Source organism: Paramisgurnus dabryanus, chromosome 17, assembly GCF_030506205.2.
Source record: "Paramisgurnus dabryanus chromosome 17, PD_genome_1.1, whole genome shotgun sequence".
Lineage (NCBI taxonomy): Eukaryota > Metazoa > Chordata > Actinopteri > Cypriniformes > Cobitidae > Paramisgurnus > Paramisgurnus dabryanus.
Window position 1 is genome coordinate 388,028 of NC_133353.1, and position 26,672 is coordinate 414,699.

A 26,672-nucleotide genomic window follows, 5' to 3' on the forward strand; every position below is an offset into this window, starting at 1 on the left:
TTAAGCCTACCAAAAAAGTTGCTAAGAGCTGCAGACATATTTCAAAATGATGCTATGTTTTACTCAACAAGACACTGATTAATATGACATAACATTGGTTTTGATATCTTACACACCCAACTCAACATGAAAAAATGTACTTACATGCCACCAAAACACTCGTTCATCAATAACTCTACGGAAAAACATTATACCTTTACATAATTTGCGGGAGACCATCTTTTGGCAGCATGAAAACAATATGGGAAAAATTAATTGCTCAACCCTGTGCAACAATGTAAATGGTCCGTGTTATACCTAACCCCGTGTTAGTTTTTGCCCTGTGCACATGAATAAACCTCTATAGTTAAACTTCTATAGTTTTTTAAAGCTACTGTTTGAGATGTTTTCATCAGTTAACATGTAGGGTTAGGTCATGTTCTGCAGTTCCAGAGCTTTTCCTTGCATTTTTTTCACCTGTTTATCACCTGTTTACTTTCTATTTCATAGCCTGTTCTTCAGAAACCGAAAAGATGTGCAATGTGTCATCCGAGGAGCACCTGCAGCCCTTTAAGGACAAAATGGAAGAATTTCTCGCTAGAGGTAAAAATGAAATGCAAACTGAGATGTACACTGACCCTGTGTGACAGCAGAGATGAAATGCTGTGAACCGAATGTGACAGACTAAAACTGGACAAAAGGCCTCTGGGAGCCTATGGGGATTCTGGGAAATAGATCTGACCAGAAAGCATTTTTGTTGAAAACTAGTTGACATGAAAAGTTAGAGTTCTTAATGTCGTAACTCTGTGTTTGACATTGGTTGGTTCGCATATATTTTTCTCAGACAGTTAAATTTGTCTAAGTCAACCTGTATGATTTGTCTGTTGGGGTTTTGTGTTTTGTGTACTGTTAGGCAATAGAGGCCGTACAATAATAAAACAAATACAGTATACACATACATTCCCAAGTATAAGCTAAACTACTGTTTAAAGCACGTATCCTTCCAAAATAACACTGTCCAACAGTGACGCCAGTAAAATGGTGTGTTTTTCTAGAGTAAACAACTTACACCCTGCTGGAACATCACATTTTTTTTGTCAAAACAGAATTAAAATGAGCTTAATGAAATGGTCTGGTTTTAACATCACCTCCTGCCAGTCATGTCGGCAGATATAGTAAATAGTATGCTAATCTAATAAGCATACAGTATGATACATTCACATGGGACGTCACCATTATTGCTTCTTATTTACTTTGAATGGGTGATGTAGTGTGGATGCTGATCTGAATTGTGGATCTGTCAGCTTCACGTCACTGGCGTTGTACGTGGCAGAAGTTGAACATTTCTCAGGTTTTCAAGCATCAACGTAGGCATCAGCCAATCAGATCACCTTATGCAATTACGCTAGCCAATTATATTTATGCAAGAACAGAGGAGCATAAAAATGGAAGAAAGATTCATCATTGTGGTGGGTAACACTAGCAACACTAGCTACATCGATCAGCAATCGATAACACAACCAAACTGGCGTCCATTAGCTGTCAAAACCAAAGCCGCCTTTTTGTGTTGCGGTCTCTCTCCTTCTCTCGCTCTCTCTCTCTCTCTCGCTGTCTCTCTCTCGCTCTCTCTCTCTCTCTCTCTCTCTCTCTCTCTCTCTCTCTCTCTCTCTCTCTCTCTCCTCTCTCTCCTCGAGTCTCTCTCTCTCTCCTCGCTCTCTCTCTCTCTCTCTCTCTCTCTCTCTCTCTCTCTCTCTCTCTCTCTCTCTCTCTCTCTCTCTCTCTCCTTCTCGCTCTCTCTCTCTCTTTGTCTTTCTCTGTCTTTGTATTCAAATTGGTCCTCATAACAAAACCCACATGTGTTCTGGCGACAGGGGTAGCATGGTGGGGTCCTCGCCAAACGTCCCCCTCCTCATCTCAGGCGCTTTGATCTGGAGACTCATGGGTCTCCTTCGCCTGGATCTCTGGGTCTCAGATGGGCGACATGACCATGGAAAGACCCCCTAAATCATCCCTGTCCCTTCATACCGCCTCCAGTTAGAGCAAACAGACAGAACCAGGCTAGGAAAAAAAAATGCCTTATTATTTGTTATTTGTATGATTTTGAAACTCCAGGAGAGAAACAGTCTCTGGCTCCACTGCATAAACCACTACTGTTTATTTTTCAGAGCATGAAATTAACTACAGAAAGGAAGAAAAAGTGAGTGAAAAGTATGTGTGTGTGTAAAGGAAAGGCTGTTGCTATGCTGTTTGGTCTATGTCGTTATAATGCAACCATATTTTAATACAGAACTATTTTCACAGCCCTGGATGTTGAGAACTAATGTGATAACCTGTTTACTGCAGTCAAAACAAGGACAATATGCTTACAACAGGTAGATGGAGATATTATAGAATAGAAAACCAGCTATTGTGATGTTGTGTATCAAGAGAACAATCACTGCGCCGCCATATTTGCAACGACTCCTGGAACAAGACCAACAAGACCTGTCGATTCTGTCCCTCTCTCAGAGGATTTCATTTTTCTACGGTTGGCGATTGCCTCTTTTTTACTGGGAGGCGGAATTAGATCACATTCCTTTAATTTGTTCGTTTGTCAACAAGACCCAACACAAATATATAAACATATTTTGTGGTGTTTACTGTCAGTATACTTTGGCTCAGGGGTGGGGAACCCTGGTCCTGGAGGGCCACTGTCCTGCAGAGTTTAGTTCCAACCCTAATTAAACACACCTGAGAAAGTCTTCAGGATTACTTTGAAATGAAATTCAGGTGTGTTTGGTTAGGGTTGGAACTAAACTCTGCAGGACAGTGGCCCTCCAGGACCCAGTGTTCCCCTATCCTGCTTTAGCTGATTCCAGTCATACATTTGTCTCACATTGTATCATGGGAAATTAGCGAGTGTATATCGAGTGCATTATGGGTAAAACGTAGTAAACGATTGTAAGGAAGGAAGGGTGTGGACACCACTACAAAATGGTGGGCGCCCAATAAATATAGTGCACTGTATAGGAGATAGGGAAAGTTTTCGGCAACCGCATGTATTTATCGCTCAGAAGAATGTGTATGTGTGCAGACGTATAGTATTTCTTAACAAAATAACATTGACATCTACTGGCCTTGCATGCGTAATACAGCACTTTTAGTCATTTTTGTAGATGCGTGTAAACTAGGGATGCGCAATAATTTGCATGCTATATCAAATTTGCCATCAAATATGGAAAAAAAATTATTCTGAGAGAAACCGATCGAAAAAACTACAACCACATGTAAACAGACCCATTTTCCGTTTCCAGCGGCGAAGTGATATATCAGTCTATATGAGTCTTCCAAGAGAAGTCAATGGAATTTTACAAAATGCCAAATAAAACACGACAGAAACTGTATTTCGCTACACTACTTGTTTTTAATCATCAACGAACACCACAAACCACTCGGTGAGTAGCACAGTTTTGAAAATAAACGTTAAGTTTTTTTTAATGACATGTTTGTGCATGGCCATTGACTTCCATTCTGAAGCAGTCAAGAGACGCTTCTAAACGAGTCAAAAAGTCAAGACAAGACCCATTGTCAAAATTTCAGTGTCCATCGCTGTAGTTCATTCAAAACAAACCAGAAATGAGACTCAAAGTGTTAAATTCCGGAATTATCCTTTAAGTACTACAAGAAAATTTCATGTGGTGCTGAAAATTATTCTTTTAATTTTAGTCCCTTCCAAATGCTCCATGTCAGTAAACATTACAGACAATGTCAGGAAAGATTACGGCGACTTTTACCTTCTGTAAAAAGGTCTGGAGAAATTACCTCAGGTAATACGAATCCAGTGCGAATACACCAGCTGTAAATATACACGTAAATTTCATCATTTCCTGTTACTTTGCGGGTTTCTTTTAAATATAAAAACACTCAAAGAAGCATTTACTTGCATTCTAGGCGGAAAAAGAGTCAGTGGCAAGACAATTCCCGAATACCACGACACAGACTTTAAAAAAAAGTCAAATTCAATTCTCAGAGGTACGGGACTGTTTCTGAAACTGACGTTCTCCCCATCCTCATGCCCGTGGCGTCAATATTTGACGCACTTGACCATGCGTCAATATGTTACGCGGAGGGTATACCTTTCGCGTCATTTTTTGACGAACTGGGGACTTCAATACTATTACGTCCGTTGCATTCTCTTTCCTATTTTCTTACCATTTTCGCGTCGGTTTAGGGTTAGATTTACATAATGACATCCCTACCCAAACCTAACTCTAACCCCAACGCCAGGTGACAACTGTGTCTAACCCCAACGCCAGGTGACAACTGTTTAAACTGTTTAATTTCGCGTACACTGTTTAATATGCGTAATCTAACCCTAAACCGACGCGAAAATGGTAAGAAAATAGGAAAGAGAATGCAACGGACGTAATAGTATTGAAGTCCCCAGTTCGTCAAAAAATGACGCGAAAGGTATACCCTCCGCGTAACATATTGACGCATGGTCAAGTGCGTCAAATATTGACGCCACGGGCATGAGGATGTGTAGCCCCAAACTGAAATTAAACACAGTGTTTCGAGTTTTTCTTGTCTGTGTCATGATGTTTGCACATGTGATATCAGGAAGTAAGGTAATGTGCAAGGTGACGCGCTGCGTAATCGAGTTACCCCTCCCACTTCTGAATGTTTTACTGAGGTTTCTAATCCTGTGCAAATTGACCATCAATATTACAGACGCCGTGTGATAAAATTACATTATATTACGCCATCTACCCCTTTAAAACTAATCCCGTCCGAATAGTCTACTAAAATATTCAAAATATGCATTAGTATGTTAACGGCTAATGCTTTGGGACAAATATAAAGTTAAAATATGTGAGTGGCACTCTGTGGCACGGCAGGGATTTGAGCAGCGTCACAGCGGACAGACGCCCCCAGGCACCGCCAAGTGTGTGTACATTCTTAGAAAATAATGTGTTTGATTTTTAGATACATTGCGCGATGCAGCGCTTCTCCCCCTGTGTGCAACCTCCGTGAGGGCAACAGGAAGAGCTGTAAACTAAATTCTGTACTGTGAATTCTTTATCGCACAACACTTTGTGTATAGGTGTAAATACATTTGAGTTGTCAGTCAATTTATTAGTGGATCAGAGGAGACTTTCCAAGACAGAAGTAAATTAAGTGACATTGACATTACAGCTAATGACTTCAGAGATGACTTTGCACCCCGTCAATACAAATACAATAATTGTGAATGGCTACTAGGTCCTGTCAAGCCAAAACAGAGAGAAACGCACCATAAACGCATCATTAAAATGCTAAACAGAATCAAATTGAGCATTTTCATTGAATTTGTTTGTCTGACGACCGTTGTCACATTCACTTTTACTGAAAGTAAAACAGCAGTTTGGACATTGAGCAATAAAAATCCTGTAATGGTTCAAGGAAGAACCTATCGTACGGCTTTTAAAATACATGAGGGTGAGAGAGTGAATGATGATTTTGTTTTTTGTGTGACCTGTCATTCTGTCATCAGAGCTTATGGAAAAATGTTTGTGCTGGGAATGTCTGCATGACAGCAAATATTTCAACATGATTTAAAAATGAATGCTTGCGATTCCTTCTTGATGTTTTATTTCAGCAGATGACAAATCAGATTTCTTATGGTTTACGTTTGTCATAATCTGTGAATTACAGATCTGTGAATATATATGCACCAACCTAAAAACCAAGTGTTTCAAATTATGAGCAAAATCATCTGGGATTTGGAAAATAATGAGTCTGTGTGGAACTGAATAGCACATTTCTAACAGTCTTCCTATATGTTTTCACTGACCAGCAGTAAAAATAAATATTTTAGAAGAAAACAATAGACGGTGTCATGTTTATAATGTTTCTGCCCTGTTGTTTTCATACAGCTAAAGCCGAGCTTGAGCTCCGGGAGAAACAGCTCACTGACACACAAAAGATGTAAGTCGCTTATAGGGTTAACCGTGCCAAGTACCATGTCACATTAGTTATGTTTTCTGTGAATGTGTCTGTAGCATCCATTTACCCGTCTCCTTTTCTACCTCTGCTGTAGATTTCTTTCTGGTCCTAATAGCACAATTTCTGAGATTGATTGACACTTTCAAACCATGGCTCTTGTGTCGAGTTAATTGATTTTAAAAGCATTTGTGTTTATTCCTTAAGATGTAGCTCATGCCTGCAGCTTCTTTTTAGTACTAGACCTATGCATGCCAAAAGATTGCTGCAGGCAAAAACAAAATTACAATTGAAGTGAGACGATATTTTTCACAATTCCTAAGTGTAAACTTTCTAATCTTATTTTGTAATATTTCCTTCATAGTCTCATGCTTTTCTCTGAATGTTTTTCAGCTTTATGGAGCTCAGCGTGTTTTTCTCAGTCAGGCCTAAGGGAGGAGAGAACGAGGTTTCACCAAACACATTTTTTACACCATGGCACGAGTTTTCTTCAGATTTTAAGGAATTATGGAAAAGAGAGAATAAATGCTTACTGCAGGAGAAGTGAGTAAAATTATGCCTCTTGTGTCTTTTGCATCTTTGTAAATATTAACCGATCTAATTGTGTGGGTTTTTTTAAGGTTAAAAGCAGCAGAGATGACTTTCAGGGAGGCACGAGAACAAATTTCCTACACCATCAAACCTAAACATGCATCAGGAATAGTAAGCTTTCATAAAAACAGATTTTGTTACAGCTACCTCATATTATACATCACACATAATAACTTTCCTTATCTAATTGCAACTTTAAACAATTTTTTCCTCTGTGCAATTCAGAAAGCCAAGCTGAGACAGAAGATGTGAATTTCTGTGCTACCTACATTACAGTAATTGCAACAAAACTCACATGTTTGATTGTTCTTACTTTATCTTCTTAATTTATTCAACCTATGCCAAACTTGATAGCCGGATACTAAGGGGCAGTTTCCCAGACAGGATTTAGATTAATCCAGGACTAGGCCTTAGTTAGGACATTTTAAGAAGTTTTTACAAACACACCTTACAAAAAATAATACTGGTGTGCATCTTGGGACAAAACAATGGCACTGATATATGTTAAGATATGTCAGTGCAAGGACACAGGTATTTTTATAAACCTGACTTTTTTTAAGCGGTTCAGCCGTTCGTCCACACGGAAACGCAGTATGACGTCACTGAAACCGAACATTTTGAAAACCCCTGCCAGGGTGAGTATTTTAAGAAACGCCGGTGTTGTCGTGTAGACGGTAAAACCGAGGTTTTTGCCTTGCAACGTCACTTTTGTTAGGCTTCTGATTGGCCAAGGTGGCTTTACGATTTGAGTTATATCACCGCCTGCTGGTATGGCATGCTCTTGTGTTTTTGCATGTTCATGTAGGCGGAGATTTCTTTTAAACCGAGCATGTGTGAATGGGGTTTTTTTAAACCGCAAGAAGAAAAACTCCGGTTATAAAAATACCCGTGTCCGTGTGGGCTAGGCCTAAGACAGCCTAAACGTGTATTTTAGTCTGGGACTAGGAAAAGCCCTGTCCGGCAAACTGCCCCTACAAGTTTTTTTACATTACATGAATATGGTTATTAAGGGTGTGACAAGACACTTAAAGGAGCATTTCACCCGTAGAAACATTAATCTTTATTGAAAGTGTGTCATATTTGTAGTCGAAACATACATTTTGATATTTGTAGTCGAAACATACATTTTGAATTTGGTGCCTATTTGACCGAGAAAAGGGGTGTTTGTAGTCTCATCCCCTCAACAAAGATATTGGGCTTCCTTCTTTCAATGATGCAAAATGATGATTTTACATCATTGAAAGAAGGATGTGCAACACTGAAATCTGTATTTCTCCTGTCTCAGTGGCAACTGAGGAAATAATGCATGACCATTCAAAAACATGACTGGGGTTCTAACTATACAAAGCTTAATGCAAATGGGTGAAGTGTCCCTTTAATCCACGAGACGAGACTCGAGATTGGGTTTACGAGAACGAGATGAGATTTTTTAAAAATTTAAGTGAAAATAAATGAATGGGAAACTGAAATCACATTATTTTTAACTAATCTAGGACTGTGAGCAATAACCTTTACAATTTCATCATAATCACAATGCAATAATAATTGTGTCAAGTAAATCATCTAAACAAGTAAACACATTACAGTAATATGTAGCCTTATATGCTTACTTTTAGCCAAACAACATTTAAATCCATTTAAATCTTTAATATTTGTCCAATTATTTACAATAGAAATGATACAGCCAATGTTATTCTTAAGCAGAACATGCAGAGATAAATCATGTAAAGTCAGAGTGAGGGTTTAATTTGCTAAGACGCTTCACATCTGTCACTGATCAACAGACAAACACAACACGTCTCAGATGAACATTATTGGAAACCCAAACAAAAAATCACACGCAGTAAAAGACTGAATATAATGCATGCACATTGGACTGGAAAAGGTTTAGCCAGAAACTTAAATTCATGCTGATATTAGGACAGTGGCCGTTTCTCAAACAGAAGCTGCAGGCTGCATACGTCATCAAGTTTATTTCAGTTAACTGAGCATAACATTTGCAAGTCATAAAGATATTACAACAATAGTAAACTTTATAATTGTTAATATTCTGTAATAAGACAGTCTATGTGTATGCAGTCTACAAATGCGACCTCCAAAGGATGCAGCATTTTGTTTGAGAAACGGCCAGCATTTTACCTCCACGAGAAATCTCATGAGATAATTAATTTTGCGATACATGTTTAATCTCATTACACGAGATCTTGTCACACCCCTAATGGTTGTATTTAGCTATTTATGCAATTCTGTATAAAGACAATTAAAGCTTAAGCATAAGATATTGGATATAACAAGCACTCCTATTTTTAGAAATAAGGGACAATACAATGTTCAATATTGTCCCGCCTTCTTGTTAAAAGAACTAATCATCAATAGATAAAGACTGACTCTCTAGAGGAAGGGCTCTGTAAAGAGTCCCATGAGTCCGCATGTGCAGTACTGTAGCTGAAACGACTTCGAATAAAGGCAGTTTTAATACAATTTGAATTTATGAAACAAAAGTTATAGCACATTTGATGTCAGGTTTGTTGGTCAGAAATATGTTGTTTAATTGCGATTTTGGAGATATCTGTCTAGTAGGCATAGCAAATATGGCTGCCTAGTGGTCCTTAAGCCACAAAAATAAACAATTTATAACTTAGATTTGCAGAAGCTCATGCTAAATATGTTGTAAACCCATAACCAGGTCTGCACACAACCTGCGCGCTTTTAACAAAATCCGTTGAAGTTTTATTGGTGTCTAAAGATGCTCCAAAAATTCTGTGCAGGCACAGAATTAAAGAGAATTTTTACTAGACAAGAGATTACATTCAATTCTGAATATAATGTTTATGTAATATGAAAATACAATTATAAGTGAAAACACTTATATCTGGTGCGTATATCTTGGATATGCATAAAGTCATAAAACATATTTAAAATATTTATTTGTTAAAGAGAGTCTGGCTGATTGTTTCACTTACTGTATGTGATCAGAAAAACGGATATTCTCTACTGATTAACTGAATCTTATATTGTGCATCCTCAGCACAAGTATCCATATTTGTGACCCTGGACCACAAAACCAGTCATAAGTAGGACTGGTATATTGTAGCAATAGCCAACAATACAATGTATGGGTCAAAAGTATTGATGCATCAGTAAAGAACATGTTACATGAAGATATTTTGTATAAATATATAAAATATCATTAGGAATATGTTTTTCAAAAATGACTTAAAGGATAATTCTGGTATTTAACACTTTGAGTCTCATTTCTGGTTTGTTTTGGATGAACTACAGTGATGGACACTGAAATTTTGACAATGGGTCGTGTCTTGAGTTTTTGACTCGTTTAGAAGCGTCTCTTGACTGCTTCAGAATGGAAGTCAATGGCCATGCACAAACATGTCATTAAAACAACACTTAACGTTCATTTTCAAAACTGTGCTACTCACCGAGTGGTTCGTGGTGTTTGTTGATGATTAAAAACAAGTTGTGTAGCGAAATACAATTTCTGTCGTGTTTTATTTGGCATTTTGTAAAATTCCATTGACTTCTCTTGGAAGACTCATTGCTCGCTGATATATCACTCTGCCGCCGGGAAACAGAAAAGGTGTCTGTTTATATGTGGTTGTAGTTTTTCGCTCTGTTTCTCTCAGAAGAAATTTTTCCCATATTTGATAGCTCAGTGACCAGCTTTAGGTTTGAAGTTGAGCTTGATTGTGACTGTCTATACGCTAGACACCGAGCACACTTGTATGGCAAAGTGGTTGTCGCCATCAAGTGGTCGGGAGTGTGCTAACGCTTCAGACTCAAATATAGAGCGGAAGTATATACGCGGTTGTGAGGTCTCTGAAAAAATAGTTCCACTATAGCAAATAACACGGATTGAAATCATACATTGCGCCAATATGTTTGTTTTTAATCATTATCAAACACCACAAACCACTCGGTGAGTAGCACAGTTTTGAAAATGAACGTTAAGTGTTGATTTAATGACATGTTTGTGCATGGTCATTGACTTCCATTCTGAAGCAGTCAAGAGACGCTTCTAAACGAGTCAAAAAGTCAAGACACGACCCATTGTCAAAATTTCTGTGTCCATCACTGTAGTTCATCCAAAACAAACCAGAAATGAGACACAAAGTGTTAAATACCGGAATTATCCTTTAATTTGGAGAAATTTAAAGGCGTTTTTTACCCTAGGATTCCAGATTTTCTAATTGTTGTATCCTGCCCAAATATTATCCTATTTTAACATACCATACATCAATATAAAGCTTATTTATTCAGCTTTCAGGTGATGTATAAATCTCAATTATGACTGGGTTTGTGGTCCAAGGTCACATTTATTCAACTAGTTCATCTTAACTCATAACTAGTCATAACTGTTTTATGTTTTATTTGTTTATTGTAATGATTGTTGCACAATGTATGCAAACATTCTGAAATAGTTTTGTTTTATAAAATGACACAATCTGAATTGAATTATGTTTACAGCAGCTGTCAATAGTTACCAGTGTAATAAAGTGTATAGTTAAGATAAATGTATTTTCAATTATGGAAGCCAAAGGCTTTATATTTTATTACAGATCTCTGTGGTTATTTCTTTGTTACTGTTGCAGTAATCTTAATATAGTTACAGTAAATAAAAAAATTGCAGTACAGCAGTCAAAGTGTGAATAATACAGTATCACTTCCTGCTCACATGAAAAACAATGAAAATGAAACATAGTGTAATATGAAATAAACGATTTTTATTTTTAAAAGATTTCATTATATATTTCACTATATATTTATACTTTTTCTATGGTTGATTTGTCATATAAAATCCATTATCTACACAATGTGGCTATTTTGTTAAATATTGTCATTACAATAATGTGTCTGTTTGTGTGACTTATGGTAAATATTTTACAAATAACAAATCTCGTTTACATTATGAATCATCATAAAAACCAAACGACTACAACTTGATTGGTCAAACTTCAATCCACATTTCTATTGGATGAAATAAAACATTTCTATAGAAGTGAGTCAAAACATTGTTTAGCCCCCCTGCCTGTAGCTAGTAAAAATATAGTGAACCCCTTCTTGTTGATAATGTCCACAGTCATCCATTCATCTTATCAAGTCCTCCGTTAAGAATCAAATACAAAAGCTGGATAGAGATGACACGATAGATGGTAGATAAACCATTTTTACTGCTCTCAGGTACAAATGGGGAACCAGCAGTACTGCGATATATAGCAGAATACTGAGATAAAACCTCAGAGGGGACAAATGCTATGATAATAGGTCAAAGGTCAAACATGAGCTAATGGAATAAAACATCAATATGCATCCATTTCAAATAAAAATACAGTTTCATTCTAATATTTTTGATACAGTTTCAAACAGTTCAGTTTTTAATTGGCTTTTCTAAATGTTCTGCGTGTATAAAATGAATCAAATATCCAGCTCTGTTTCCAGCGCTCCTCGGCAGCAATTCAGCATTCCGGTTAGCATGCTGTGATAAAGTCCCGACGTATTAAAAGTAGCCATGTCCTCGTGATTTTGTTGTCTTTGGCATATATTTCACAAACTGACTGAATGCCCTGATTTTTACTGCTTTTCCAGTCAAATAAGATACTGTTTCAGTAAAATCTTTGTCGGACCATATCCGTGTCACGTGGGAACTTTTCTGAGCAACTTGGCTCAATGCGCCGCATTGACGTTAACAGACACACACTTGCATTGCTTAATGCGCTGTACTTTTCGCTGTCTGTATGGAGGCTGTAGGCCAGGACAGTGAAGCCGTACCGTAACCGTGGTTATACGGCTCGGCTGGCAGAAAGCGCAAGACTGAAATGAATTGTTGTGGTCGGGTGACGTTTTTCGTCTTCGATGCGATGAGGATTGAGACGTCAGGTGACGTGGGATGTAGAAAGAGTTGCACTGGCCGTAGCAAAAGCGGTTGATAACGGTTCGGCTAACGCAGCCCTCCAGGCTCACCGTTTGACGTAACGGCTGCGTTTTGCACCAGTCGCTCTTCAGGTACTTCCGCTCGGTGACCACCAGGGCTTCGCGACTCGATGACAGCATGTCGTGTTTACCCTTCTGCCGTCGTGAGGATGTATGCTGGGGCATCAATGACAGAGATGGCGATGATACATGGTTGCCCTTAGGCTTGTACGGGGACGGGATGGATCCCTGGGGGCGTGGCTTCTTGGTTTCCGTTGATACAGAAAGGGTCCATGCCAGGATGATAGGTATTGCCAGCTTCCAGAACATTCTAAGAAAAGATGAAAAAGACATTTTAGTGCTTCAAACAAACAAACAAACCACAGTACTGGCATTTACCCTACCTCATGCAGGGTTTTAATGATACTTTACTGGTTTCTATACTCTTTGTGTATATAGCGTCTTTTCTTAAAAAGCAGAGCAGTACTTATGTAATGCTGATAAACTTAAACCTTCCTTTGGTCTAAAGACTCTCACTCTTGTTTATCAAGGCGCCCTCTTTAGATAACCCTCAACATTGATAACCTTTGACATTTCTGATACTCTACAACCACTGGCATTGTCCGTTCTGTACGTGTTATCGCTCTTTCTTGCTCTTTTATCTGGTAAATTGATAATAAAAGCACAGTATTTTATGTACTTAAAAGACACGGTCTTCCCCATTTGCGCCTGTTACCTCCCACAAGAATTTTTAGAGGATGTGGATGTTTTAGGACAGACCGACATAAAGAGCCTGAAGAGAGCCTGGAGCTGAACAACACCATAAAGGACCATTACCTACTCTACACATCATTAAAAAACAAGCAATTAGGCTAGAGTTATGCAAGTTCAAGGTTAAGAAAGTTTGTGAAGACAAACAATATAAAGACATCAAATTATTTTTAATGCATATGAAACATAGTTATCAAATGGAAAAATTTGGAGGGTAGCACTGTCACAGCAAGAAGGTCTGACTGAGTTGGGAATTGTTTCTGTGTGAAGTTGGCATGTTCTCCTTCGGTCAGCTTGGGTTCACTCCGGGTACTCCAATTTCCTCCCACAGTCCAAAAACATGTCAGAGATGCCAAATTGTCCTTACCCAACCCGTGCATAGATTGATTTTAGCTGGGTGTAAATGAACCACTTCTCGTCATAAAATATATTGCCATGTATGGGACGGCATTAATAAAGAAATAAACAAACTGCCGCAATCTCCATATCAGTATGATGGACAGGAATCGTCTGGTTCAAAAGCATCATGACTCGCATGGTGGCAGAAAGGAATGAATTAATCACCCGTATCTCCCCCAGTCAGCGTCACCGGCAGCCATTAATGCTGTTTACTTTTACACCAGTCCCAGAATGCTCATGCAAATAAACAGGGCCGTCTGTCAAAAGAGACCGCTATACAGAAACCATGAGGTTTTGAGGAAGGGGACTTCATGTCTCTGCTGAGGCTGAGTTAAATCATGAAAGCGTTGCTCATGCCGGTGGTGAGATATGCAGGGGACGTATAAACAGTAGGGAAAGCACCATGTGAATGTTATTGGATCAGGATGTGGAAAGGTTAGACGTCTTATGTTTCTCTCCTTTCGATGACCACAGGGTGACTGGAAGGTGCGGTTTACTGGCAGCTCGTATACTGTACATGATAGTTGATGTTTGTACTGTATTTTTGTATACACAAATTGATCTTTTAGAATTTTAGTGAAAGTGAAACACAGACATACTGTATAGTAGGGGTCTCCAACCTTTTTGTGAGCAAGGGCTACCACAATGGATAAAACAATCTGGAGGGCTACTTTTTTTATAGTCTACCCTTGGTTTAATTGTTGATTTTATTTTATTTTACTTGTAGATGTTTTGTCATTGCTTAAAATAACGTAAAAGAAACCAAGCTAATATAAAAAATATGTAATTAATAAATGTTAAAATTGAGGCTATCAGTTAGTAGAATGTGCTTTGGCGGACAACTCATAGGGCCCTATCTTGCAACCAGCGCAATTGACTTTGTCAGTGACGCATGTATCATTTGTATTTTGCACCGGCGCACAGCGGGTTTTTCCCTCCACAGACGCACGTCGGCAAACTAGGGAATGAACTTGCGCTCCCTGGGCGGTTCAGCACAAAAAAATAGGCGTATTCCGACGCAAACCATCCCTGATGCTATTTTGCAGTTTCAAAAAACAATTGCGCCACTGACCAGAAAAAACTAGTCTAAAGTCAGTGGCACGTTGCGCGTTGTTCATTATGCTATTATAAGGGCGCATGCTTGACCATAATGTATAGCGTGCACAATGCGCACACACTTTGCTTATCTAATCTACACAGATGCAACAGTTATTTTTGCAAATCATAAATTGTTACAATAAAAAATATTAACACATGAGATAAGGGAAATCATTGTGGTGAGCATTGTGGTGATAGTTTTTATTTATTGTGTGGCTGCGTTAAAAAATTATCATGCAAATAACGATTAAAATATTTTCATAAGTTTGTTGTGTGGCTGTATTACAGCGATGTCCTCTGCTGGCGTCAGGTGTAGAGATCCACCTCCCATTACATGGCGTGCCCGATTTATGCTGGCAAGCTTGGGATTCCCCCGTCTCCTGACATCATTGAAGCGCTTGCGGCGCAACGTCCTGGGGATGCCAGCTGATGTGACAATTTTGGCTATTTTCTCCCACGCCTGTTTAACCGACGCTGACTTGGGCGGATTTCTCCTATCCCCATACAAAACAACTTCTCTGTCTTTGACTGCTCTTACAAGAACGTCGGTCTCCTCGGCTGTGAACCGCTCCTGGCGTGCATCTGGTAAATCCGTCATAATAATAGCAACCCGCCATGGAACTTGCGCACTTGCATTTAAAGGGAATGTTGGATGACGTTCTGATTGGTTTATTTGAGGTTACGCCCAAACCACACCTATGAATAATGAACCTACTTCAGACCAACCCCTTATTGATTTGCGCCTGGCGCAAGAGTTATTTATCCCGCCGGGAAAATAGCAACAGCACCCAAGATCCCCCCACAAAGTCACTTGCGCTTTGCGCTTCGCACTTGCGTTTCAGATCGTTAAAATAGGGCCAATAGACTTTATGCGGGCAACCTGGGGACCACTGCTGTAAGGACTGTAAGGCTAAAAATCTGCCCTGGGAAAAGCTATTTTTTTGGAGATAATGGCTATTTCTCAATTCAAAGAATGCAAAGAACGGACTTGCGTTCTCATGGAGATTGGTCTTGCCAGCCAACGAACTTAGAAGGTCGCGAGAACACAGAACGCAGTTGTGAGAATTGAGATGTGTGCGATCTTCCTGTTGGTCACCTGACCTCCGCCATTGTTTTGCCGCAGTGACTTCTGGAGCGTAAAGCGATTTCAGCACGCAAATCTGCACTCGATGCATCCTTGATATCAAGAACACATCAGGGTATTTTCATGCGTACTCTGTACTTGCGTTCTTGAGAATTGGAATTGAACTTCGACAGTTAATGATGACGTAGAGCAAGAACACAAGGACGCAAGATCGCTGAAGAACGCATATTGACAAACAGCCAATGTCTTGTTCATAGTCTTGTTCATAGAGCAAAACAGAGTGAACAAGACTATGTACTGCATTAGAAAGTCAAAGACATATTCCACAATGTAAATTAGTGTTAATATACAGTATGCTCTTGGTTGTTTGAAGCCCTGGTTGAGTCAAAAGTTACTTTTTTAAAAGGGACATATCATGAAAATCTGACTTTTTCCATGTTTAAGTGCTATAATTTGGTCCGCAGTGCTTCTAACAACCTAGAAAATATGATAAAGAACAACCCAATAACAACCATTCTCTGCAAGCATGTGAAAAGATAGGTCATTGCAATTTGGTTCCCCTTGTGATGTCAGAAGGGGATCTAATTATAATAATACCACCCCTTAATCTGCACTATCCAACCACGGCACTGCCATTTAGTGCAGAGAGAAAGAAAGAGAGAGAGACAAAATCATTGACAGCACAATTTAGTTTCAATTTTAACAAACCACCATTATGGTGATCAGTGTTTGCATTTCATCAGCTCATTTTAGCTCAAACCTACAAAGTGGCAATTTTAACATGCTATTTTAAATAATATTAATGGTATTTTGAGATAAAACTTCACATGCATCCTCTGGGGAAACCAAAGATTTATTTGACATCTTAAAAAAGTCTTGTGAAATGTCCCCTTTAACAACATGTTTAGCTCGAAAGAATGCTTAAACTTTCTAATCTAAAACTAACTTTTCTTGCCTATGATGAATCGCTTTGCTGTTTTTCTTACTTTTGTACGTAACTTTGTATAAAAGTGTCTGCTTAATACATTATCGCAAATAGATTGCATACATTCACAGTACATTTACAGCAGTAGCTTTAAGCTTACAGTTAAATCTAAATAAAGAAAAAAATAGACACAAAGTGATATTTCACACCTAAACTTTCCTTTGTGTTTTGGTCTCGCAGTACACAGCGTCTGAAAACAGTTTCAGCTGAATGACTGATGTATGAGAATCAGCGTTGCGTAAAACAACCAAACCGCAAGTACCAGCATCTCTCATTTAGATGAATCCAGCGTGCAGCCGATGATACCAGCATCTGACCAACCACTGTCAAAACCCACAGCCAGCGTTCCTCACACTTCCACGACTTCTCCGAAAACCAAAGCCTAAACAAAAGTCACACAAAGCCACGTGTAGTCTCCAAGTCATACACACACTTAAAAACACACAAACATTAGTACACACGTAAACAACAACTGGCGCCACAATAGTATGGATTTGACAGAAGAGATCATCACTGTAATTATGTACCTACAAATGCCATAAGTTACAACATTTCTTGGAGAGAGAGAGAGAGACAGAAAGACAGAGAGAGAGAGAGCCAGAGTGCTACAAGGATCAAGGTGCTACAAAAGACAACACCATGCGTAGTCTATTATAAATAGACTTCAAAAAGGTAAATAAGAACTCAAATAAAAACTAAAATTACACAAAGACTACACTTTATAATGTATATAAACCTAAACAGACATCTAGCAAAGCCACAGCACGTGCATGTGTGCAAACTTGTGCAAACACTAGATTTATATTCTTACTTAAATTAGCATGTTTTCAGCAAACCTCATGCAGGTTCATAACCACAGTCCTACATGCACACATACAAGCATGTTTACATATCAAATCCAAATGCATCAAATTCATTTCATCAAATGCAACCGGCATGCAATCACACGTATGTATTGCAGTCAAGTGTGTGTCAGGTAACGCCTCTCATTAGAAGAATATTCTGCGTAAAATACAAGTTAAGCTCGATCGACTGTGGCATGCTTTTGATTGCCACAGAAAATGATTTTGACTTATGTATTCAGAGATTTTACTGCAAAAACAAACAAACAAAAAAATGAGTTGGCGGTCCTAGATTGACACTTGCCCCCTAGACTACCATACAGTACAGGTGCATTCGAAACTCATTTTTGTTTGTTTTTACAGACTGAGCTATGAGTCAAAATATATTAAAGTAACAGTTTTATGTGCCAGCTGGGTGTGTGTTCGATGGAAAGCTGAGGGCAATTTTAAAAAACATCTCCAGACAACAGACACAATTTGGCAATGCAATTACATTAAAGTGTGTCCATGGGAAAAGCAGTTATTTGCAGGTCATGTAAACTTATTTGGATTAATATACACTTTATACATGACAGCGATGTAGTGAAAAACAATATCATGTACACGACAAGGCTTGCGTTTATCCAAGCAATTTCAGCGTGACATATGAAGTCAAAACTTGAAATATAAATTCACAGTAAATACTATCATTATTTGTCGAGTTTTTTATTTAAGATAAAGGAAAATGCATTATGTATGTGACAATGTAGGACAAATGTTTTTGGGAGAAAACATATTTTGTAGGAATTCTGTGAATTAAAAGGCACAAACCAAAAGCAATAATCCCCAACAAATAGAGAAGAGACGGCTCTTCAAAGAACATTTAATACAGTATTTATTTGAATAACATTTTGTATGTGCATTTATGAGAATGCTTTAAAATAATAATAAAAATGCTTTAAAATCTTAAAGATGTAAAATAAATCTTTAGTGTCCCCAGAGTACGCATGTGAAGTTCAAGCTCAAAGTATAATATAGATAATTTATAATAACATGATAAAATTGCCACTTTGTAGGGGTGAGCAAAAATGTGCTGTTTTGGGTGTGTGCTTTTAAATGCAAATGAGTTGATCTCTGCACTAAATGTCAGTGCCGTGGTTGGAAAGTGCAGATAAGGCGCGATATTATCCCCTTCTGACATCACAAGGGGAACCAATTTTAAAAGACCCCATTTTTGCAATATGATCTCATGGAAATCTGTGTTATAGTCACAGAAAATGTTATCACTTTATCCATGTCTAATATGTAATGGATTCAGCTTTTTCCGTGATGGGAGCACAGATGTCTTTTCCATGTCACTCCCACGTGTCATTTTATGTATTGTTTTCTCATTGTTTTTCTAATCATTGCCGCTTTTGGTTGGGGTTAGATTTGCGGTTTGGGTTAGGATGTACTTTTATGTTAGGATGTACTTTTATGTTAGGATGTACTTTTATGTAGTGGTTTCTACATGTTTTTCTTCCGCTTTAAAACTATTCTCACCTGGAGTTGAGGTTTGGGTTAGGATGTCTAAAAATGTAACAGAAAGTGATTCTAAACCCAAGCGCCAATGGTAAGAGAATAGGAAAAAACTATGAGAAAACAATACATAAAATAACAAGAGAAATCCATGGGAGTGCCAAGGAAAACACATCCATGCTCCCGTCACGGAAAAAAGCTGAATTCCGTGACATGGATAAAGTGATAAAATTTTCTGTGACTAGAACACAGATTTTCGTGAGATCATGTTGCATTATTTACATGCTTGCAGAGAATGGGTTACCAAAACTAAGTTACTGGGCTGATCATTTTCACATTTCTAGGTTGATGAAACACTGGGGACCCAATTATAGCACTTAAACATGGAAAAAGTTAGATTTTCATGATATGTCCCCTTTTACAGAGACAACCCAGCATTTTATGAAGCGTGAAGTTTTCTTGATTCCTTGAATAATCTAAATGTTGCACATATAATCGTACAGTACGAATACAAGCAATGGTATAACACTGAGTTTTAGGAGTAGGCTTTTACAATCAGGCTTACAATAAGGTGCCCAGATGTCCCCGTTTTCCGGGAAGAGTCCCGTTTTTTTGTCTTCTGTCCTCCACAAACCCACAACAATAGAAAGACAAAAACATTCAAAAAGATTTTGTCACGTTTTCAAATTAATAGATTATAACAAATAAGATTTCAATGATATTTTACTAGGAAGTGTCCCTGCTTTTCATTTGAAAAATCTGGTCATCTTATTTTACAAGGTTCATATGAGTGGCTTTAAATTAGATTTCAGATGAAGTGCAGACTGAAGGTAGAAGATAAACTGCTTCCAAGGTGTGATGTGTTACCATGTGGTTTACGGGTATTTAGAAGAGGGAGTCCAGATAAATATCAGAGATGGTTAAGTAAGGTTTCAGATGTCTGTGGACTATTGGGTCAGATTCATGTTTCAGTACATAGTTGAGGTTAAACTGTGGTTAGACAGTTCAACCGTATCAATGACTGAGTCCTTCTGATGGTTGTCGTCAAACAGGGCTGCAAACAGTCTGGTTTCCAGCTCCCTTAAACACTCACACACACATATTATTTGTACTTTGAATGAAATTGTCTATTTTTGTACTATTTGGAAGTGTCATGAATAATAATGTAGGATTGGCTCTGCTCTGCTGTGAGGCTCATGTCAGTAGCTCACATTAGTAAACATTTTAACAACTTTGTACTTAATTTAATGTTGGGGGCATACATCTTGACTGTGGTCTGTTTTCCAGCAGTGTTTTGCGTGCACAAGGTTTCCATAGAAATGAGGAAACAAACGCGTTTGAGATATGATATGTCATTACCATATAGATCTTATTATTCATCTGTGTAAATACAGTTTTTTAATTCTAGGGCACTTTTAAATCTGATAACATACACATATTTTACTTTTCAAAATCATTATGGAGCAATCTCAGGTAACTAGTTTATTTTTAATATGGTTTCTTAATGGAGGATGGAGGCATTTTGGTAACAGGACTGAGGTGTAGCATAGATTTAGCAAATACATAATATATCTGCTTTAAATATGTGCTAATAGCTTAAAGACACTGAGTAAATTCAAAGAAATAATCTAGGTAACAGGACTGAACATTAAGATTGACATTCACAGTCATGGCATGAATCTCATAAAATATACAGAAAAGAAAATGAGAAAAGTGACTTTTGATCTTCACATAGCCTTCAAAAGATCTAGAGAATTTAACTTCCTCTTGAAAATGTGACTTTTAGATTGGGGAACGTGTTAGGTAACATGACTGAGTGAAATCCTGGGGACATGACTAAAATGTTCATTTTATCTAAAATATTATTCCTTTTCAATGGTAAAAAAATATTTAAAGCAAGGATATGGACCCACAAAAAATGCCAAAAAAATAAACATATCTGAAGAATTTTATGCTATTTAAAACTAAACTATAGAGATAGAGAGCACGGACGGACAAAAAACACTGATTTTCATTGGTCTGCTGTATGGGTTTTTAATTAATGTTTTAAATGATGTACTTTAAATTTGGGGTAGGATTAACATACAGGACACTTGGTAGCACTTTATTTTACAGTATGTGTACTTACCTTGTATGGTAAATAAGTTGTACTTACCGACAAATGTGTGGTACTTACTTTTAGGTATCTACATGGTAATTAATTGTTATCATCACTGTATTTACCAGTGGTACATATTTGGTAGTTATTATGTAACTCTAGATAAGTACTGGGTAATAACAGATACATACTTATAGTGTAGGTATACCGTAACTAATGAGAAACATTACTGTACTTACAAATAAATGTACAATATAAGTATTTAGTACCATAATTATGTTTTTTGAGGAAAACATTGCAGGATTTTTCTCATTTTAATGGACTTTAATAGAGCCCAACATTTAATACTTAACTCAACACTTAACAGTTTTTTTCAACCGAGTTTCAAAGGACTATTAACGATCCCAAACGAGGCATAAGGGTCTTATCTAGCGAAACGATTGTCATTTTTGACAAGAAAAATAAAAAATATGCTCTTTTAAAGCACAACTTTTCGTCTAGGTCCGGTCCAGCGTGACCTAACGTAAATGCGTAGTGACGTACGGAGGTCACGTGTTACATATATAAAACGCACATTTGCGGACAATTGTAAACAATAAACTGACACAAAGACATTAATTAGTATCAGTTGACATACAACAACGTAGGACCGGTCCTCTTTCAACACACTTGTAAACACTGGGGCGGAGTTTCGCGTTCGTCCTCTGTGACCTCTTGACGTCATGACGTATTGCGTGGGGTCAAGCTGGCGCATCACGACCGGATCTAGACGAGAAGTTGTGCTTTAAAAGTGTATATTTATTATTTTTTCTTGTCAAAAATGACAATCGTTTTGCTAGATAAGACCCTTATGCCTCGTTTGGGATCGTTTATAGTCCTTTGAAACTCGGTTGAAAAAAACTGTTAAGTGTTGAGTTAAGTATTAAATGTTGGGCTCTATTAAAGTCCATTAAAATGAGAAAAATCCTGCAATGTTTTCCTCAAAAAAACATAATTTCTTCTCGACTGAACAAAGAAAGACATCAACATTTTGGATGACATGGTGGTGAGTAAATTATCTGGATTTTTCTTTTAAGAAAATGGACTATTCCTTTAATAATAAAATGTATTTTAGTGTAAGTTTTCTTGCAATTTTATACATGTTATGTCCTGGGGACAGAATCGGCACTGATTCGGTGGAATGACCCTCATATATTTGTCATGAATTGCCATTTACATCTATTGTTATACATGTAGTATAACTATCTCAAACCAACAACACATGGGTAATTTCAGGTGTTGATGTACTTGTGGGAACATTTGGTCCAAACTCCACAATAATAGATCACACTCCTAAAAATTAAGGTCCCTTTAAAGGTTTTTCAGAAAAAAACAGCTGAAAACTGTATTTATTCTGTCACTGGGGTGGTACCGTCAAAGGTTCAGTTTTGTACCTTAATGGGTATACAACACCTTGAAATGTTGTACCTTTTGGGGAACAATATTATACCTTAAGCGACTATTTTGTACCTTTAAAGGTACAGTTAAATGTTTTATACCACTAATATTTATCTGGTACAAAATTGGTCCGTAAAGGTACACAATAGGTTCTATAATATTGTACCCCAAAAGGTACAACATTTCAATGTGTTGTATACCCATAAAGGTACAAAACTAAACCTTTGAGGGTACCACCCCAGTGACAGAAAAGGTACAATTTTAAACCTTTTTTTCTGACAGTGTAGAAGTACCATTTTTGGTTCACCAATAACCATTTCTTACATTTTTATAATCTAAAGAACCCATTTTAAGAACCTTTTACAAAACAACGTTTTTTCAGATGTTATTGGTGTTTTATGAAACCATTCATTCAAAAATGTTTTCGATGACATCGTGGAGCACTTTCATTTTTTAAGATTGCTCACATTGTTCATGTAAATTAAAGTAGGGGTTTATCAATGAATGGATGAATTAACCGATTAGTGTCAAACTCGGGCTACTCTGTAAATCTTCTCAGTTTAATGCTCTATAAAGGAACAGTCACCACTTTAAACATACAGCAGTTGTGACTAATCCATTTCCATGCCTTTTTCTTTAAAGCACAGTTCATGTATACAGTATCATACCCAAACATGCTTGCATGTGCCGGACCGAAGCCAATTCTCTTTCACAACCCTACATGTTGGTTCTCATGCAAATCCCGCATGCTGTCCCATCATTAAACATTCACAGTCAGACTTGCCTGCGTAATCTACACCTCAAAAGTGCTCTCAATAGCAGTTCATAAACACTATGTGGTTCCATTACAGCTCTTGTTATAGTTAGAGGACTTCTGTTTTATAAAGAACTGCACAGAAGTACATAATCCTATACCTGAACAGTATAGAAGCAGTTTTTGGCATGTTTTCCAAAACAAGATATATTCCCCTGAGACGCAAAATGCACAAGCATTTATGTCATGATTTTGGAGAAATGTACTAACATTGTGTGAAGCTTGTGCTTAAAACAAGAAAAAGCTGTTTGCCAATGGGTAAGAAAAATAATCTTGTTTTTCCATTTGAATTAGATTATTTTTCTTACCCATTGGCAAACAGCTTTTTCTTGTTTAAAACAACAGCATCACAACATTTTGTTAGATTTCTCTGAAACCAAGACATAAAGTCATATATCATTTGGTTTCCATAAGCCTAATCTTGTTTTTAGAGTGAGATTGTTTTTTTTACTTTTCAGCTGGACTTCTGAAGTGCAAACCTATAACTTGAGTAGAATTTGTTAAAAAATAATAAAAATAATTTGTGACACCTGCGAAATTTACACCACAGGGCTTCTTGCCTCAGATGCGTGCAGGTGGGGGTCTTTTGTATGTATTCAATATGTAAATAATACATTAAATTTTGCCTCATTATTATCGTATACATGGTTAACCCATATGGCACCCATAAAATACAATTTACCAATTTATCCAAAGGGATAGTTTAACCACAAATGACAATTTTGTCATCATTTGCTCACCCTCATGTTGATCTAAACCTGTATCAGTTTCTCTATTAAGGTGAACACAAAAGAAGATAGCTTGATAGATGATGGTAAGCAGACAGTATTTGTTTTTCTTACTATGAATGTCAGTGGGTGCTGTCAACTGTGTGCTTACCATCATTTATCAAGCTATCTTTTTTGTGTTCACCATAATAAAGAAACTGATACAGGTTTAGATCAACATGAGGGTGAGCAAACAATGACAATATTTTTGAGTGAACTATCCCTTTAAGAGACGTCTCCATCTCTTCCTACCTGTGGATCTGGAGAGGTGTTTTCCTGGAGAGTTCACTTAGAGGTCAAAGGTCAGGTCAGAGATCGGCCAAGGTTTAAAGCTCCGTGCGCACAGCAGAAATACAAATATCCATAGGACAGATGGGTCATGTGCAGTTGAAGTATAGAAGGTTTTTGAAGATTTCCCCTCCAGCTACGCCGTGATCGTCTCTCCAGCAGCTCTTCCTGTCTGACTCCAGAGGCCAAACTGAAGCAGTCACGCTTTATGGCTCATAGTTCCTCAATTTCAATCATTTATGTGGCATCCAACTGAGAACTTCTTGGTTTGTCTTTGAATCATCTTTTCGCTGATTCACTGTCACATCCCACTGCCTCTCCAAAGAGAATATTGTGTGTGACGAGACCAGAGGGAAAATCATCAGCTGCGCACAACTTACAAACAGATTCTATAGATCTACACCTCTTTCCCTCCTTCTCTTTTGGTCTGATACCTCCCCCTGAAGCCCACTGTTAATCATTCAGTCCTGAAAACATATTGTCTCTCCTCCTCAAACTCTCTCTCTCTCTCTCTACCCGTCTCACTTTCTCTGCATCTTTGAGCTGCAGCCCATGAGTTTGCATCCAACCCAATTCCAGATTTTTGATAAAACCTCCTTGTAAGTGGTTTTCCAAACATGTTTTGACAGCACGTGAAGACAAGTCAAAGCAGCTTTTATGCGGTCTGGAAAGACAAACGCTTTCAGATGCAAAACAATGAATCTTTCACAATACAGATTAGCATTTTGTGTACTCATAAATCTTGATTCGGTTTCAGAGGTTACAAAGTACTGACCGTTCTTTTTGTTTTCCTTACTTATTCTGCCATTTTATTATTATTCCTACAATTCGGTTGTTTTTGTGGCTTTGAGCTCATCACCATTTAACCACAATAAGAATAACATGCCTCTCTTGTTCCTCTGTTCTCTATAAAACACATACACACACAAAGCTACATTAGTAACAGTTTCCCAAAGACACTTTTTGTAGCGAATAGTATATTAACTCTGGTATAAAACCTTTTTACTTTGTTAGATTTGGAGGTATGGTTTGTGATCATTTCAAATAATCAGAACCACTTAATTTGTCTAAGCAAGATTTCATTGTAACTGTAATGTTTAATTTATGAAGATTTTTTTATATTTGCCCACACAAATATACTGTAGACGAACAGATCCTTTACCTCCCATCTCCCTGTCCACCAATACAAACACACAAAAATATCTACATGCACACAATTTGGTACTGGTGTACAATATATCATGAGATTTAAAAGACTGATGTAACAATGAAGTTAGATTTGATATGAAATCGCTTTGTTTTGGTACTGTAGCAGGACATTAGATTATTTGATGGATTAGTTTGCACATAAAGACTTTATCATATTCACACCTGGTTGGATTAAATCCGTGTTCTCTCATGCATTTGGGGGATGAAGTCATTGCCCTCTAGTGGTCAGAAATGCAACAGCAACCAGCTAAGTATGTATTTGGGTGTAAGATTTTTGGTTCAATTAATTTTTATTTTAACAACCTTCATTTAATTGGTCATGTAGTCTTGATGATAAATATATATATTTATTGAAATGTTTACTTTAAATTGAAATGGGTTATAGCATGTCACAGAGAGGACAGAGCTGTACTACAATTAAAAAAGTTTGGGTTATTTTAATTAATGGTTTGGTAAAAAATGGACAACCCAAGCGCTTGTTTAAATAAACATAGACATTCATTTTTGACCCAATCATGAGTTGAAGCAACTTTTTTAGATTTTACCTATATTTTGCTCAAACAGTGTGTCATATACACTGCAAAAATGTCTTTTTGTCTTGTTTTCAGTAAAAATATCTAAAGTTTTTTAAATTAAGATGCTTTTTCTTGATGAGAAAATTGACCCAACGTCTAGTTTTTAGACCAAAATTATCAAATTTTAGTAATTTTGTGCATAAAACAAGCAAAAAATCTGCCAATGGGGTAAGCAAAATTTTCTTACATTTTTCTTGAATTAAGTGTTTAAAAAAAAGGTTCAAGATTTTTTTGCTTAACCCATTGGCGGATTTTTTGCTTGGTTTATTCACAAAATCACTTAAATTTTATAGATAATTTAGATATTTTTACTGAAAACAAGACAAAAATACAAAGAATTTTTTTCTTGAAA

The 26,672-nt window shown here is 37.4% G+C and overlaps 2 protein-coding genes across 3 annotated transcripts in view; one reads left to right on the top strand and one right to left on the bottom strand.

The window, feature by feature from the left end:
- The window catches only part of fmn2a (formin 2a), a 69,444-nt gene extending 59,638 nt beyond the window's left edge, over window positions 1–9,806 (top strand). For both annotated transcript variants that reach the window (XM_065297357.2, XM_065297358.2), the window contains exons 13-17: window positions 490–582; window positions 5,874–5,925; window positions 6,334–6,483; window positions 6,561–6,642; window positions 6,757–9,806. In XM_065297357.2, the coding sequence (XP_065153429.1) occupies window positions 490–582; window positions 5,874–5,925; window positions 6,334–6,483; window positions 6,561–6,642; window positions 6,757–6,783 (404 nt within the window). In that variant the 3' untranslated portion in view covers window positions 6,784–9,806. The remainder of the gene's footprint in view (window positions 1–489; window positions 583–5,873; window positions 5,926–6,333; window positions 6,484–6,560; window positions 6,643–6,756) is intronic.
- An 825-nt stretch (window positions 9,807–10,631) lies between these two features.
- grem2a (gremlin 2, DAN family BMP antagonist a) lies at window positions 10,632–24,951 on the bottom strand. The gene is made up of 2 exons (XM_065297572.2): window positions 24,501–24,951; window positions 10,632–12,787 (listed from the first exon to the last, which is right to left on the bottom strand). The coding sequence occupies exon 2, from the start codon at window positions 12,784–12,786 to the stop codon at window positions 12,211–12,213; it is 576 nt and encodes a 191-aa protein (XP_065153644.1). The 5' UTR covers window position 12,787; window positions 24,501–24,951; the 3' UTR covers window positions 10,632–12,210.
- Between the last annotated feature and the right edge of the window lie 1,721 nt (window positions 24,952–26,672).

Excerpts from the sequence above, each read along its gene's own strand:
- grem2a (XM_065297572.2), bottom strand. The coding sequence starts at position 12,786 with ATGTTCTGGAAGCTGGCAATACCTATCATCCTGGCATGGACCCTTTCT.